Genomic DNA, 14,063 nt, shown 5'->3' with positions numbered 1-14,063 from the left:
CACCCCAGTGGGGACCCCCACCCTGAAGGGGGTGTGACCAGCTGCAAACAGCCATCAGTCCCTCACCCAGGCTGGCCAGGCACCCCAGCGGGACCCCCACCCTGATCCGGGACACCCTTCAGGGCAAACCAGCCGGCTCCCACCTGTGCGCCAGGCCTCTATCCTATATAATAAAAGGGTAATATGCAAATTGACCCTAACAGCAGAACGACTGGGAATGGCTGGTCACTATGACACACACTGACCACCAGGGGACAGATGCTCAATGCAGGAGCTGTGCCCTGTTGGTCAGTGCGCTCCCACAGGGGGAGCTCTGCTCAGCCACAAGCCAGGCTGATGGCTGCCAGTACAGCAGTGGTGGCAGGAGCCTCTCCCGCCTCCTCAGTAGTGCTAAGAATGTCCAACTGCAGCTTAGGTCTGCTCCATGCTGGTAAGTGAACATCCCTCAAGGGCTGCCGGGCTGCCAGAGGGATGTCTGACTGCCAGCTTGGGCCCGATCCCCCAGGGAGCGGGCCTAAGCCAGCAGGTGGACATCCTCCAAGGGGTCCCAGACTGCAAGAGGGCATAGGCTGGGCTGAGGGACCCCCCCGAGTGCACAAATTTTTGTGCACCAGGCCTCTAGTTCTAAAATATAAAGAAAGGGGCTCTTTGGGAAATGATTGATTCTAGGACTAGGGCAGAAGATATTTAAGATGAACCTGGAGTATTTTTTAGTGTCAGGAAGTAAGGAAGTGTTGTGGGGAGGGGCAAATTTATGGGGTGTATCAAAGTGACATAGTGGCCAATTGAAAGAGCTCCCAATTACCAAAGCTGGAATAATTTGAACAATTTGAGCAGCAAAGTAAAGTAGTACTGATTATAACTCAAAATGTAAAATAAACATCCATTAGTACTTACTGATGCAATGCATAATGAATAAATTAATAAAAAGAGAAGAAAAGACAAACCTCCATGCTGAAGAATTCCAAATAATCTGTGTAGTTGCTCTGCCCTAAAGGAGAGGATGAATATAACTCGCTGCTCTTTAGATATGGGCTACACATAGCAATTTCCTTCCAAAGAATTCAGTGTGGAAAGGGGGAGAAAATAAAAGAATAACTTTACCATGGTGAAACCCAAGAAACAGTACCTCAGCCAGCTGATTAAGGCCAACATCAACAGTAATAGGTCATGTCATTAGTGTGTCCCTTTGATATAATATGATAAAAATGGGATATGCGATGAGAATGGCACTTTATCTCTGTGACCCTCCTTTGGTGCCCTGTGTGTGGTCAGCCTAATCGGGGGAGCTGCTCCCTTGCCATGCTCTTTCCGCTGTTTCTCAATCATGGTGTCTCCAGGGTCCTCTTCACACTCTTCTCACACATATTGTGGTGGGCTCTTAATTCTTCTGCCCTGCTGGACTGTGTGTCTTCAGAGGTAGGAAAGAAAGTCAGCCTAGTACTGTCTGGGAACCCCAGGCCCTACCATGGCCCGTGGTCAGAAGTCTTAAGAATCTCTTCCTTTTAGTCAATAAAACTCTGCCTCCTGCAACTTTAGCTCCTTGCCCCATCACCCCACCCCTCTACCTATCCCACAAAAACAAAACAGAAGAAATCAGCTCCTTTGCCATGTTATGGCCCCTAGGTATTTAAAGAATGCTGTTTTGTTTTACATTCAATATGTATGGAGCCAGGCACTGTGCCAAATGCCCTGTTACTTATTATCTTATTCAGGCAAAACACCCTCCATTCCTTCAGTTAGTCTCCATGTGTTGTTAGGTACAGAATAGAAAGCTGGGTTGGTGAGGAGGGACTTCTTAAATAGGGTGGTGGTCAAGGAAGGTTGCTCTGAGGAGGTGATATATTTTTTAAATATTTGTTATTGTTTTTTAGAGAGAGAAGAAGGGAGAGGGATAGAGAGATAGAAACAATGATGAGAGAGAAACACTGATCGGCTGCCTTCTACACACCTGCTACTGAGGATTGAATCTGCCCTAACTGGGAATCAAACTGGTGACCTCTTGGTGCATGGGACAATGCTCAACCACTGAACCACACCAGCCAGGGCTCAACATATAAATTTTGAGGGGACAAACATTCAGACCGTAGCATATGGGGGAAGAAGGGAATGGGGAGTTGTTTATGGGACCTGAGCCTGAAACCCAGGCATGTGCCCTGACCAGGAATCGGACTGGTGACCTCTTGGTTCATGGTTTGATGTTCAACCACTGAGCACACTGGCTGGGCTGAGGAGGTAATATTTAAGATGATACCTGAATGATGAAAAGAATAAGCTATGGATGACCTGAGGGAAGACTGTTCCAGATAAAGGAATACCATGTCCAAAGCCTGAGGTGGGGAAGAGCTTGGCATGTTGAGGGGATTGGAAGGGAGAGCAACATGGCTAGAACAGAGTAATCAAAGCAGGGGCAAGGTGAAGGTAGGCCAGAGAGCCCAGCAAGCCCAGGCCTTGATGGCCACACTGAATTTTATTCTATTTCGGGTGCCTTAGGGAAGCTATTTGAAGGTTCTAGGCAGAGAATGGACCTGAGCCACAGCGGGAGTGTTGGGGTGGATTGGAGGTGCATAGGAGTGCCAGAAGACAATGCTGCCCTTGGTGAGGCCCTGAACAGGTCATTGGGTTCAAATACTGGCTTCACCACTTTCGGTTCTTAGGCAGGTGACTTAACCCCCTTGTGGCTGTTTCTTCATAGCGTAGTGGTTAAAAGCATGGACTCTGAAGACAGACCACCTGGGTTCAAATCCTAGCTTTATTGCTTCTATACCATTTTGTTGGACAAGTTTCTGAACCTCAGCAGAATCCTCTACAAAAGGAGGATAACAATAGAACTCACCTCATGGGGCTGCTGTGAGAGCTCCATGAGTTAATATATATGAAAATTACAGGAGGCACTGGGATTTAGTGAATGCTTAATAAACTTAGCTGGTGGTGTCATCACCACCATCATCATTATTATTATAATTGTTAATTACATAACCTTTGGCAAGTAAGTTTCCTTTTCTGAGTCTCATTTTCCACATTTGAAGATGATAATCCCTATCTCCTAGGATGGAGATATATAATCTCCATACATATATATTTACCATATAGTAGGAGCTGGCTAAAGGACAGCCATTCTGGTTTCTGTGTAAGGCCACTATAGAAGGGCCTTCATGCCCACTGTACTGAGCATAATTAATATGGAGGTGCTTTGTGTCTCCCAGAATGTCCTTATACACACCTTCTTGTTTGGATCTTCAACAGTTTCATAAGAAAAATAACTTATCTCCATTCCAGTCTTACCAAGGAGAGACAAGGCCAGGGATTAGAGCACCAAAGAGTTTGTAGATGCTCCTATTTCAAGGTCTAGAACCCAAATGGTGATGGTGGTGGGGAGGGGCTGTTCCAAATCCCACTTCACACCTTTCAAATTCAGAATCCTTCGGAGACACTGGGCAGGTATTCTCACCTCTGCTTCACAGATGAGCAAACAATGGCTCAGGGAGGTGTAACTTGCCCAAAGTCACATAACAAGTAAACAACTGGATCTTCCTTCTGAAGCCAGGATTATTCCCAATCCCAGGTTGCCTTCTTAGAGCAGACTTCTTGGTTTATGGCCCTCTTTCTTCTTAAGTCCAAGAGAGCAGGACATTGTAGGATCTGGGGCCACTGACCTCCCTACCCTCCTTGCCTGAGTCTTTAAAACACAATTTAAAAAAAAATTTGATTTCAGAGAGGAAGGGAGAGGGAAAGAGAGATAGAAACATCAATGATGAGACTCATCGATCAGCTGGCTCCTGCATGCCCCCTACTGGGGATCGAGCTCACAACCCAGGAATGTACCCTGAAGGGGAATCGAACTGTGACCTCCTGGTTCATAGGTTGATACTCAAGCACTGAGCCACTTTGGCCAGGCTTGCTTGAGTCTTAATGGCTGAGAGGCTGAGGAGTGAGCACTGGATTGACAGCTCAGCAACAAGGGCGTTGCCCTGTCTCAGGGAATCTCCTTAAAAAGGGGGTTATACTCTCTGTAAAACAAGCAGGTATGCCTGTGGACCTCCATTTCCCTTCCAGATAGTATAACCAAATAGGAATCCATGCCAGGGAGCCAAAGGAGCATGATAAGCTGCAGAGAAGGAGGCCAGGGGCCTCCGCAGACTATGCGGGAGGGAGAAAGAACTGAGGCTCAGTGGGGACATGCATTTATGAGCAAAGACCTGCAGAAAAAGATGGGGAAGAGGCTTGTAGCTACAAAAGGGAAGATCTAGAAGAGGAGGACTAGCTGTTTGATATTTGTCATAGTCCTAAGCAGGGGAACTTGGGCTTACTTGGCACAAGGAAGAGTTGAGATTGGCTATTGGGGGAAACTTGTAAAATGCCATCCCCTGGAGAGTAATTGTGAGTACAATTCTGGGGGAGAGCCTGCTGCCTGCAGGCAGGATGTGGACAAAGTGCCTTAAGGGCTCTTGTCATTTGAAGAGTCGGAAGATCCGATGTCATGTAGCAAATGGAGCTCTGGACTTCTCCCCATCGTTTCCTGGACTTCTCCCCATCATTTGCCAAATGACCCCAGATGGAGTCACTTCCTATTTGAGCCTCATTTTTCTATTATATACTATAATATCTGCCAGCAGAAGTGGATGGTCCCTGAGGTCCAACTTTCTGGGACTTTTTCCCCTAGGGCCTTCACCAGATCCTCCTTCCAGACAACCAACAAGACCTGCGGCCCTTGATCCTCGTGAGCCTGGGAGTTGAGTTGATAACAGTGCAGAAAGAAAAATTTTGTGAACTGATTGACTGCAAGGTAACAGAAAAGTTGTCCAGGTTCAAGATCGGGTACCCCAGGTCAGTGCTGGCTATGTGTGTATATCCCACCAGATCAAATGAGCAAATTTTCACCTATTTTAGTAAAAGAAAGAAAAAAAAAGATAATACCTAATGCTGACAAGGGTGGGATGAAACTGGTAGTTGTTGCTACACTCTAAATTGTCTCAGTTCTTTGGATAATAATTTTAGCATTATGTTTTAAGTGCCATAAAACTGTTCCTACTTTTGGAAGCAATGGTCTACCTGTGAATTTATCTTTATATAACTAAGTTATGGGGAAAGCTACATGCATTAGGATGTTCATAGCAGTCATATTCATAATAGAAAAACCATCACCACCCACATGTGTTACTAAAGGGATAGTTTAGAAAATTGTGATCCATGCTCTAGCCGGTTTGGCTCAGTGGATAGAGCACCAGCATGCGGACTAAAGGGTCCTGGTTTCGATTCTGGTCAAGGGCACATGCCCGGGTTGTAGGCTGATCCCCACTAGGGGGCGTGCAGGAGGCAGCCCATCAATGATTTTTCTCTCATCATTGATGTTTCTATCTCTCTCTGTCCCTTCCTCTCTGAAATCAATAAACATATATTTGAAAAAAAACACACACACAAAACTTTGCAGGGTTATTTCACTGCCTATAGGATACAGTGTGACTTAATGCCACATAAATGGCTCTTCATGGTCTGACCCCTTAACTCCCTTGCAGTACCTCCTGCCACCTCCAACCTCTTCAACAACCCAGGCAGATGGCCTCCTGGACCCTCCATATAATCGCCTTTGCCACTGTAGGCCTTTCTACCTGAAATGCCACCGCCCCCCGCCCCCAATCCTATCTCTCTTTTTCTAGTAAATTCCTGCTCATTCTTTAAGATTCATCTTCTCAAGACAACCTTTCCTGACTGGCCCTCAGTTGGGGTCGTTCCCCATTCTGCACACTCATCATGCTCCCTTTGTGGCTCTATCACTTACCACACACATTGTATTATAGCTATTGACAGCCACGTAGTTTGTATATATCTTTCCTCCACCACTTGATTCATTGCTTCACGAAGGCAGGGATTGGACTTTATCTGTCGTTCATCTCTAGCACCTGTATAGTACCTGGTAGGTAAATGTTGACTGAATGGGGCATATTCATTGTAGAAAATGCTGAACATTTAAAAAGGTGAAAACCAAAATTATGTGCATTCCTCCACCAATCCCAATTAGTGTTTTGTGTATTTCTTTTTAGTATTTATTTACTGCATGGATATATGCCAAATGTGCATTTACTATTCATACACACAAAGTTTTATAATGGGAATCATGCTGATTATACAATTTTGCATCCTCCCCCCTTTTTTTCTTGTGGTGATACTGTGATCAGACTTGGTTTTTCTGGCATGTGTGGGAAGCAAGTGATTCCAATGGTAGAGAAAGAGGTGTGAAGGCAGGAGATCTGTAGCTATATCCCATAAACACATGAAAGGATTTTATATGGGATCTGTATGACCTTGGATAAGTCATTTCCCCTCCTCTAGGCTTCAGACTCCAATCTGCAAAACAAGAAAATTAGATTAGAACAGTGTTTCCTCAAGTATGGAACACATTCACAGAAGGTTTACGGGATGATTTTAGGCAGCACGTGGATTGACATTGTTAGTTTTAACAGCTATGTATTTATTCTAGTGTGAACTGGAGAAAAAGCATGATTCATGCACCACGCCCATGACCTGACAGATTTTGTTGCTTAGAACAAAGCCAAAGTAAATATTTAAGTGAAAGAAACTAAGTAGATTTAAGGAAAAATCACTAGTAAATTAAAGAACAGATAACATGCAGATATGGCCCAAATTGGGGCAGTTCTGTGAGAAAAACAAGTTGGAGAACAGTGGTGATTCCTTGCAGTTCAAAGATGCCACAGTTCTCTGGTTCGCGTGCACTACCAATATAGAAAATGGCTAGTTAGAGGTAACTACCTAAGAAACAATTTAAGGAGCTTTAGCTCCTGCATAATGCCTGGCACATGATGAATATCAGTTAATGCCTGTTGAATTGAAATTCAGAAAGGCTTACATAAACTCAAGGGTGGCAGATGTTTGGGCTGCCCAGTCAGCATTTTGTTGCAATCAGCTATAATGCTGACAGATTGAATTCTGGCTTATTCATTAATTGTTGAACTCATGGTTTTGCTAAAGCAGGCAAAAATCATAGCCTGTATCTAGCTCAAATCCTCCATGTTTTAACTGAGGACCGTGAGGCCCAGGAAAGGGCCTGTGACATCTTATAAGTCACATAGTCACTGACTGAGACACCTGTCCTGTGAATGCTACAGGCTAGGTATCCTGAAACCTCTCCCTACAAAACACAGTGAGTGCCATGTAGAATATAATCATAGGAAAGGAGGGAAATTTCCAAGGGCAAAATGAAGAGGAGCCTAAACGCCAAAGCACAGGGGGATCCAGTGTTGGGATTACCCAACAAGGATGGGGTTTAAGGGAATCATGGGTTGAAGTTGTACAGCCTGCAAGGACAGATGAAACTTTCAGTTCAAGTGAGGCAGGAAATGGAACTAAAGTGCCTGCATGAAGCTGAGGTCTCTAGAAGAGCTACCCTGTTTAGTGAAAAACCGATTAAAAATCAGTATGACCATCAGCATCAGGAGGTAACATGGACTCGGGTCTGTCTTAACTTGGACCTACCCTGTTTAGTGAAAAACCGATTAAAAATCAGTATCAAGAGGTAACATGGAATCGGGTCTGTCTTAACTTGGAAAAAGAAGATCCCCTAAGAATTTGTAATTGCCTGCTTGCCCCCTCAGGGTTTGGTGAGTTCCTTAGCCTCTTTGGCCCCAGTTTCCATGTTTATGAATTGGGATGGTTATGAGGATCAAATTCATTAACAAATGTAAAGTGCTTGGCACATGGTAAGCGCTAAGTCAGAGTTAAATAGTGTTGTCGTTGTCTATTATGTAAAAAATTGGAAGTTAATGGAAATTAAGTGAAGACTTTCTAGTGGTGTGCTTGTGAAGGTTTAACAGCAAACTCTCTGGGAGGTGGGAGGTAACCCTGATTTGAAGTATTTGCCCATTCCTCTGGTGGACACACTCCCACCGTGCCCAATTTCAAGCTACCAACCTGATGGAGTTGAGAAGAGATGCACACAATCATCTCCCGTGAGCTGGTGGGAGCTGACTTTGATACACCACTGAGACCGATAGGACTAGCTTGTAGCCCCACTCCAACCACTGGATTTTTATTAAGTTGCTCTCTATGGATCATAGTGGAATCTGTTCTGGTGAAATAATGAAGCCAGAAGAATATTCTAATCTGTTCGTGATTTATTAGGTTTGCCTCCTTAGGTGAGAGTACAGGCGAGTCAATGGAAATTGAACTTACCCTTCAGTTGCTGTGGTCTCAGAAGGAAATTAGTCAATGAGTGCTGAGCCCATGCCAGCCTCCCCCACTTTCCCCACCCTCACATGCTATGAGGGCAGAGGGCGAAATAGAGCCAGGACACCAAGGCCAGTCCAAGGTAGCTTCAATCTGCTTTCCATCTTTTCTTTATATTTGTATTGATTTCAGAGAGGAAGGGAGAGGGAGAGATAGAAACATCGATGAGAGAGAATCTTTAATCGGCTACTTTATGCATGCCCCCTACTGGGGATCGAGCCCACAATCCTGGTATGTGCCCTTGACCAGAATAGAAACTGGGACCCTTCAGTCCACAGGCCGATGCTCTATCCACTGGGCCAAACCGGCTGGTGCTGCTTTCCATCTTTATAGATATGCCTGCTCTGGATATTTCATACAAGTGGCATTCTACAATATGTGCTCTTTTGTGACTTACTTTTTAGCATAATATTTTCAAGTTTCATCCATGTAGCAGTAGTATCAATACTTCATTCCTTGTTATTGTCAAATAATATTCCATTGCATGTGTATACCATACTTTATGTATTCATCAGATAATGGACATTTGAGTTGTTTCTACGTTTTGGCTTTTATGAATAATGCTGCTATGAACATTCTTTTTTTTTTTTCTGTTTAGCCATTTCATACAGAAGGAGGACACAAATCCTCCCCCTTCAGACCATGGCGATGTTACTCTATCCCATAAGCATAGCCACTAAAATCTATTGGGAGAAAATGTGGCAGTCAAAAGGGGAAGTGCTATGAACATTCTTGTTCAAGTTTTTATGTTGGCATATGTTTCCATTTCTCTTGGGTATATACCTAGGAGTAGACTTGCTGGGTCATAAATAATTATGTTTAACCTTTGAGGAGCTGCCAGACTGTTTTCCAAAGTGGCTGTACCAATTTACATTCCCATCAGTAATATATTGGAAACCTTGTTCCAATATTTTCATATCCTCATCAACATTTATGATCTATATTTTGAATTGTAGCCCTTTTAGTAGACATAATTGGTATCTCATTGTGGCCTTGATTTACATTTCCCTGGTGGCTAATGGTCGCATACGTAATTCAGTGGCCACATTAAAGAACTAAAAAGAAATGGGTGCAATTAACTTTAATAATATATTTTATTGAATTCAGTATATCTAAAATATCATTTCAACATATAACCAATATAAAAATTATTAATTGGATACTCTACATTCTTTTTTTGTTGTAAGTCTCTGAAAGTGGGTGTATGTTTTAGACTCACGGTATAGCTCTAATTCATATTGGCCACACTTCAGGTACTCAGCAACCACATGCAGCTCTTGGGCATTGTGTGGAACAGCACAGGTCTAGGGGAAGAAAGTCTGGAAAGGTAAAGGAGGCAGAGAGAAGAGTCTGGGAAAAGGCACAGAGGTGGGAAGGAGCACACTGTGTTTAGGGATTGAAAAGAGTGATGGGAGGCAAGGTTGGAGGGCAGGGCACAGGGAGGAGCTGGCGTGGGAACCTCAGCATCTATGCCTTACCTTCAGCGATGACGATATGTGCCAGAAGTTCCTCATGGAGAACAGCTGGAATATCTTCCGGAAGGATCTGATACATCTGCTGGAGGAGCCTCGCCGATGTCCACCACTCCCCCCAATTCAGTACAAGAAGAAAGAGATCTACAACCCCAAGTCTCTGACGCTGGATTTGTGTAACTTCAACAAGAAGACTAAACCTAATTATCCCATTTTTATGGCACCCCGGAAAAACCTCCCCCCACTGAGGATTGTCCAGGCCATCAAGGCACCCCGGTACAAAATCCAAGAACTTCTGCCTCGGTACAAGAATGCAGGGGTCCTTGTTTAGACCAAATAAAGGATGGAGGCTTGGCCACTGTGTTTCTTGAATGGACATCATGGGAGTTGGGGAGCTTGGAGTGGGGGCTACCAGGGGCTGAGCTGTGGGTCTGGACAGATGTTTAGGGGCAGCAACTGGGGCACTGTTTCCCTTGACACTTGTGGGGCTGGGTGAGTGGATGGTCAGGAGGCAGGAGGCTGGGCATGGATGGGTTAATCAATGAAGATGCTCTCAGGGTGGGAGGGTTGTATCTGAAAAGATGGATAGGTGGCACAGAGGGGTTCAGACCAAAGTGAGCAAGACTGGGGTTGCGAACTCAAATGCCTTCCAAGGCCAGACAAGTCATCTAAAGGAGAGCAGCAAGAAGGACTGGGGAAACAACAGTGGATGGTGGGGACTGGTGCACACGTTCCCATCTCGATGGAGCAGCTGCTCCTTAGACCCAGCCATTGATGCCAGGAAATAAGTGTAGGCCTGGTACTACTGGTCTATTTTTCAAGAGAACCAAGAAACCAAATATTTAAGAAGATTTTTACTGGTTTTTAAATGTGAACAACTAATTCAAATTGTTTTTGAAATACTGTGTTAGGCAAACAAAACACATACGTGGGCTGTGTTGGGCCTACAAACTGCTATTTTGCCAATGCTCTTCAAGCACCTCTGTCAGACTGACAGGGTGTTGCCAGAGACTGGAGTGAGCATGACTGTGGAGGGAGGGAGGAATAAAAAGCCAGAGGTGGGCATCATGACAGGAGCGGCATCCTGGGTCAAGGATGAGGATCAAGCAGCCTGAGAGATAGGAGGCAGGCCAGAGACAAGGAGGTGGTTGATTGGACTTACAGATGGATCCTGAATCTGTAGCCACCTGTCACTGACCTAGGTTGGCACTACAGACTCAGTGCCCACTTACCTCTTTCCCTTGGGAAATCCCATAGTTTAGCTGTGACAGTGCCAGGGGGCCTGGTGGAGGCCATGACAGCACAAGGGCCTGGCCTGGGGCCATCAGGAGAGATATGAGCCCTCCCGCATACTACACACTTGAACACTCACCTAGCCCACCCTGGCAAGGAGTGGAGTCTGAGAGACAGCTGAGTGCTGAACTGGACATCGGAAGCTCTGGAGAACCTGGTTCTGTTTCCGTCTCACTCACCCCCCTTGAGCACCTTGAGTTCTTTACCTTCACCCCAGTTTCTCCAGTGGCAAAATGAGCAAGTTGGACAAGATCAATGGTTTTTATGAGTGAGGGGGGGTGAGTACAGTTTGAAAAACATATTCAACATTATACTTTTATATGCTGAATTTAAAAGAAAATTTTTTATGTTGCACAGCAAAGGAGAAGGAATATGGAATTTTTCTATCAGAAGGGAGTATGGATGGGAAAGGGTAGAGAAGCAGTGAATTTAATCATCTCAACTTCCCTAATAGATCCAGAAGTTCAAGGAGTCTGAGACATCTGTGGTAGTCCTGGAAGGGCTGTCTGTGACCTACAGGATGGGGTGGCACTGTTTTGGACCTAGGTAAGTGGGAATGTCTGACTTTATGTGGGATCTTTTTGCATGTAGGGCTGTGGCTCAAAGATAATGGTGTGGACATCTTGTTCATTCAGTTAAAATTTATTTATTAAGTACTTGCTCCATAGCAGATTCAAAGGAGGATAAGAGACAGTCTCTGTTCCCTCTTATTCTCTAGGCCTGGGGTCAGCAAACCCTTTCTGTAAAGAGCCAAATAATAAATATTTTGGGTTTCGCCAGCCATGCAGTCTCTATGGTAACTACTCAGCTTTGTATGGTGAAATCAACTTTAGTGTTCCAATACCAAATAAAGGATGGAGGCTTGGCCACTGTGTTTCTTGAATGGACATCATGGGAGTTGGGGAGCTTGGAGTGGGGGCTACCAGGGGCTGAGCTGTGGGTCTGGACAGATGTTTAGGGGCAGCAACTGGGGCACTGTTTCCCTTGACACTTGTGGGGCTGGGTGAGTGGATGGTCAGGAGGCAGGAGGCTGGGCATGGATGGGTTAATCAATGAAGATGCTCTCAGGGTGGGAGGGTTGTATCTGAAAAGATGGATAGGTGGCACAGAGGGGTTCAGACCAAAGTGAGCAAGACTGGGGTTGCGAACTCAAATGCCTTCCAAGGCCAGACAAGTCATCTAAAGGAGAGCAGCAAGAAGGACTGGGGAAACAACAGTGGATGGTGGGGACTGGTGCACACGTTCCCATCTCGATGGAGCAGCTGCTCCTTAGACCCAGCCAATTGATGCCAGGAAATAAGTGTAGGCCTGGTACTACTGGTCTATTTTTCAAGAGAACCAAGAAACCAAATATTTAAGAAGATTCCTACTGGTTTTTAAATGTGAACAACTAATTCAAATTGTTTTTGAAATACTGTGTTAGGCAAACAAAACACATACGTGGGCTGTGTTGGGCCTACAAACTGCTATTTTGCCAATGCTCTTCAAGCACCTCTGTCAGACTGACAGGGTGTTGCCAGAGACTGGAGTGAGCATGACTGTGGAGGGAGGGAGGAATAAAAAGCCAGAGGTGGGCAGCATGACAGGAGCGGCATCCTGGGTCAAGGATGAGGATCAAGCAGCCTGAGAGATAGGAGGCAGGCCAGAGACAAGGAGGTGGTTGATTGGACTTACAGATGGATCCTGAATCTGTAGCCACCTGTCACTGACCTAGGTTGGCACTACAGACTCAGTGCCCACTTACCTCTTTCCCTTGGGAAATCCCATAGTTTAGCTGTGACAGTGCCAGGGGGCCTGGTGGAGGCCATGACAGCACAAGGGCCTGGCCTGGGGCCATCAGGAGAGATATGAGCCCTCCCGCATACTACACACTTGAACACTCACCTAGCCCACCCTGGCAAGGAGTGGAGTCTGAGGGACAGCTGAGTGCTGAACTGGACATCGGAAGCTCGGGAGAACCTGGCTCTGTTTCCGTCTCACTCACCCCCCTTGAGCACCTTGAGTTCTTTACCTTCACCCCAGTTTCTCCAGTGGCAAAATGAGCAAGTTGGACAAGATCAATGGTTTTTATGAGTGAGGGGGGGTGAGTACAGTTTGAAAAACATATTCAACATTATACTTTTATATGCTGAATTTAAAAGAAAATTTTTTATGTTGCACAGCAAAGGAGAAGGAATATGGAATTTTTCTATCAGAAGGGAGTATGGATGGGGGGTGGTAGAGAAGCAGTGAATTTAATCATCTCAACTTCCCTAATAGATCCAGAAGTTCAAGGAGTCTGAGACATCTGTGGTAGTGGAAGGGCTGCTGTCTGTGACCTACAGGATGGGGTGGCACTGTTTTGGACCTAGGTAAGTGGGAATGTCTGACTTTATGTGGGATCTTTTTGCATGTAGGGCTGTGGCTCAAAGATAATGGTGTGGACATCTTGTTCATTCAGTTAAAATTTATTTATTAAGTACTTGCTCCATAGCAGATTCAAAGGAGGATAAGAGACAGTCTCTGTTTCCTCTTATTCTCTAGGCCTGGGGTCAGCAAACCCTTTCTGTAAAGAGCCAAATAATAAATATTTTGGGTTTCGCCAGCCATGCAGTCTCTATGGTAACTACTCAGCTTTGTATGGTGAAATCAACTTTAGTGTTCCAATAAAGCTTTATTTACAAAAACAAGTAGCAGGTCAGATTTGGCCCGTGAGCCATAATATGCTTACTCCTGCTCCAGGCAATAGGGAGGGAGCCCTTGAAGGTTCTTGAACAGATAGGATATGGGGACAGAAACTTATTACTGAGCACTTATTCCATGACAGCCATCTTGCTAAGCATCTGACTGAAATCTGATAACCTTTGGGCTAAGATCCCAGCTCTGCCACTTAATGGCTGTTGAGGACTAAACGAGTTGGTACATGTACAGCACGGTGGAATGTTGTATTCACCAAGATTCCTGGATCCTCCTTCCTGGAAAGTGAGAGAAAAAACTTGCAGAACAGGAGGCAGATCATGTTTCCCAGGAGAGTAGTGGGTGACAGAACAGACTAGAAGGGCAACCTGGGAGTAAAGA

At 45.1% G+C, this 14,063-nt stretch overlaps 1 protein-coding gene across 3 annotated transcripts in view; it reads left to right on the top strand.

Annotated features, from left to right (window-relative positions):
- CNBD2 (cyclic nucleotide binding domain containing 2) overlaps positions 1-10,071 on the top strand; it is a 63,805-nt gene extending 53,734 nt beyond the window's left edge. For all 3 annotated transcript variants that reach the window (XM_014550714.1, XM_014550716.1, XM_014550715.1), the window contains 2 exons: positions 4,664-4,827; positions 9,726-10,071. In XM_014550714.1, the coding sequence (XP_014406200.1) occupies positions 4,664-4,827; positions 9,726-10,044 (483 nt within the window). In that variant the 3' untranslated portion in view covers positions 10,045-10,071. The remainder of the gene's footprint in view (positions 1-4,663; positions 4,828-9,725) is intronic.
- The last annotated feature ends 3,992 nt before the right edge of the window (positions 10,072-14,063 follow it).

The sequence above is a fragment of the Myotis brandtii genome, unplaced genomic scaffold (genome assembly GCF_000412655.1).
Source record: "Myotis brandtii unplaced genomic scaffold, ASM41265v1 scaffold61, whole genome shotgun sequence".
In the NCBI taxonomy this organism is placed as follows: Eukaryota; Metazoa; Chordata; class Mammalia; order Chiroptera; family Vespertilionidae; genus Myotis; species Myotis brandtii.
This window is presented reverse-complemented; position numbering and strand designations above follow the sequence as displayed.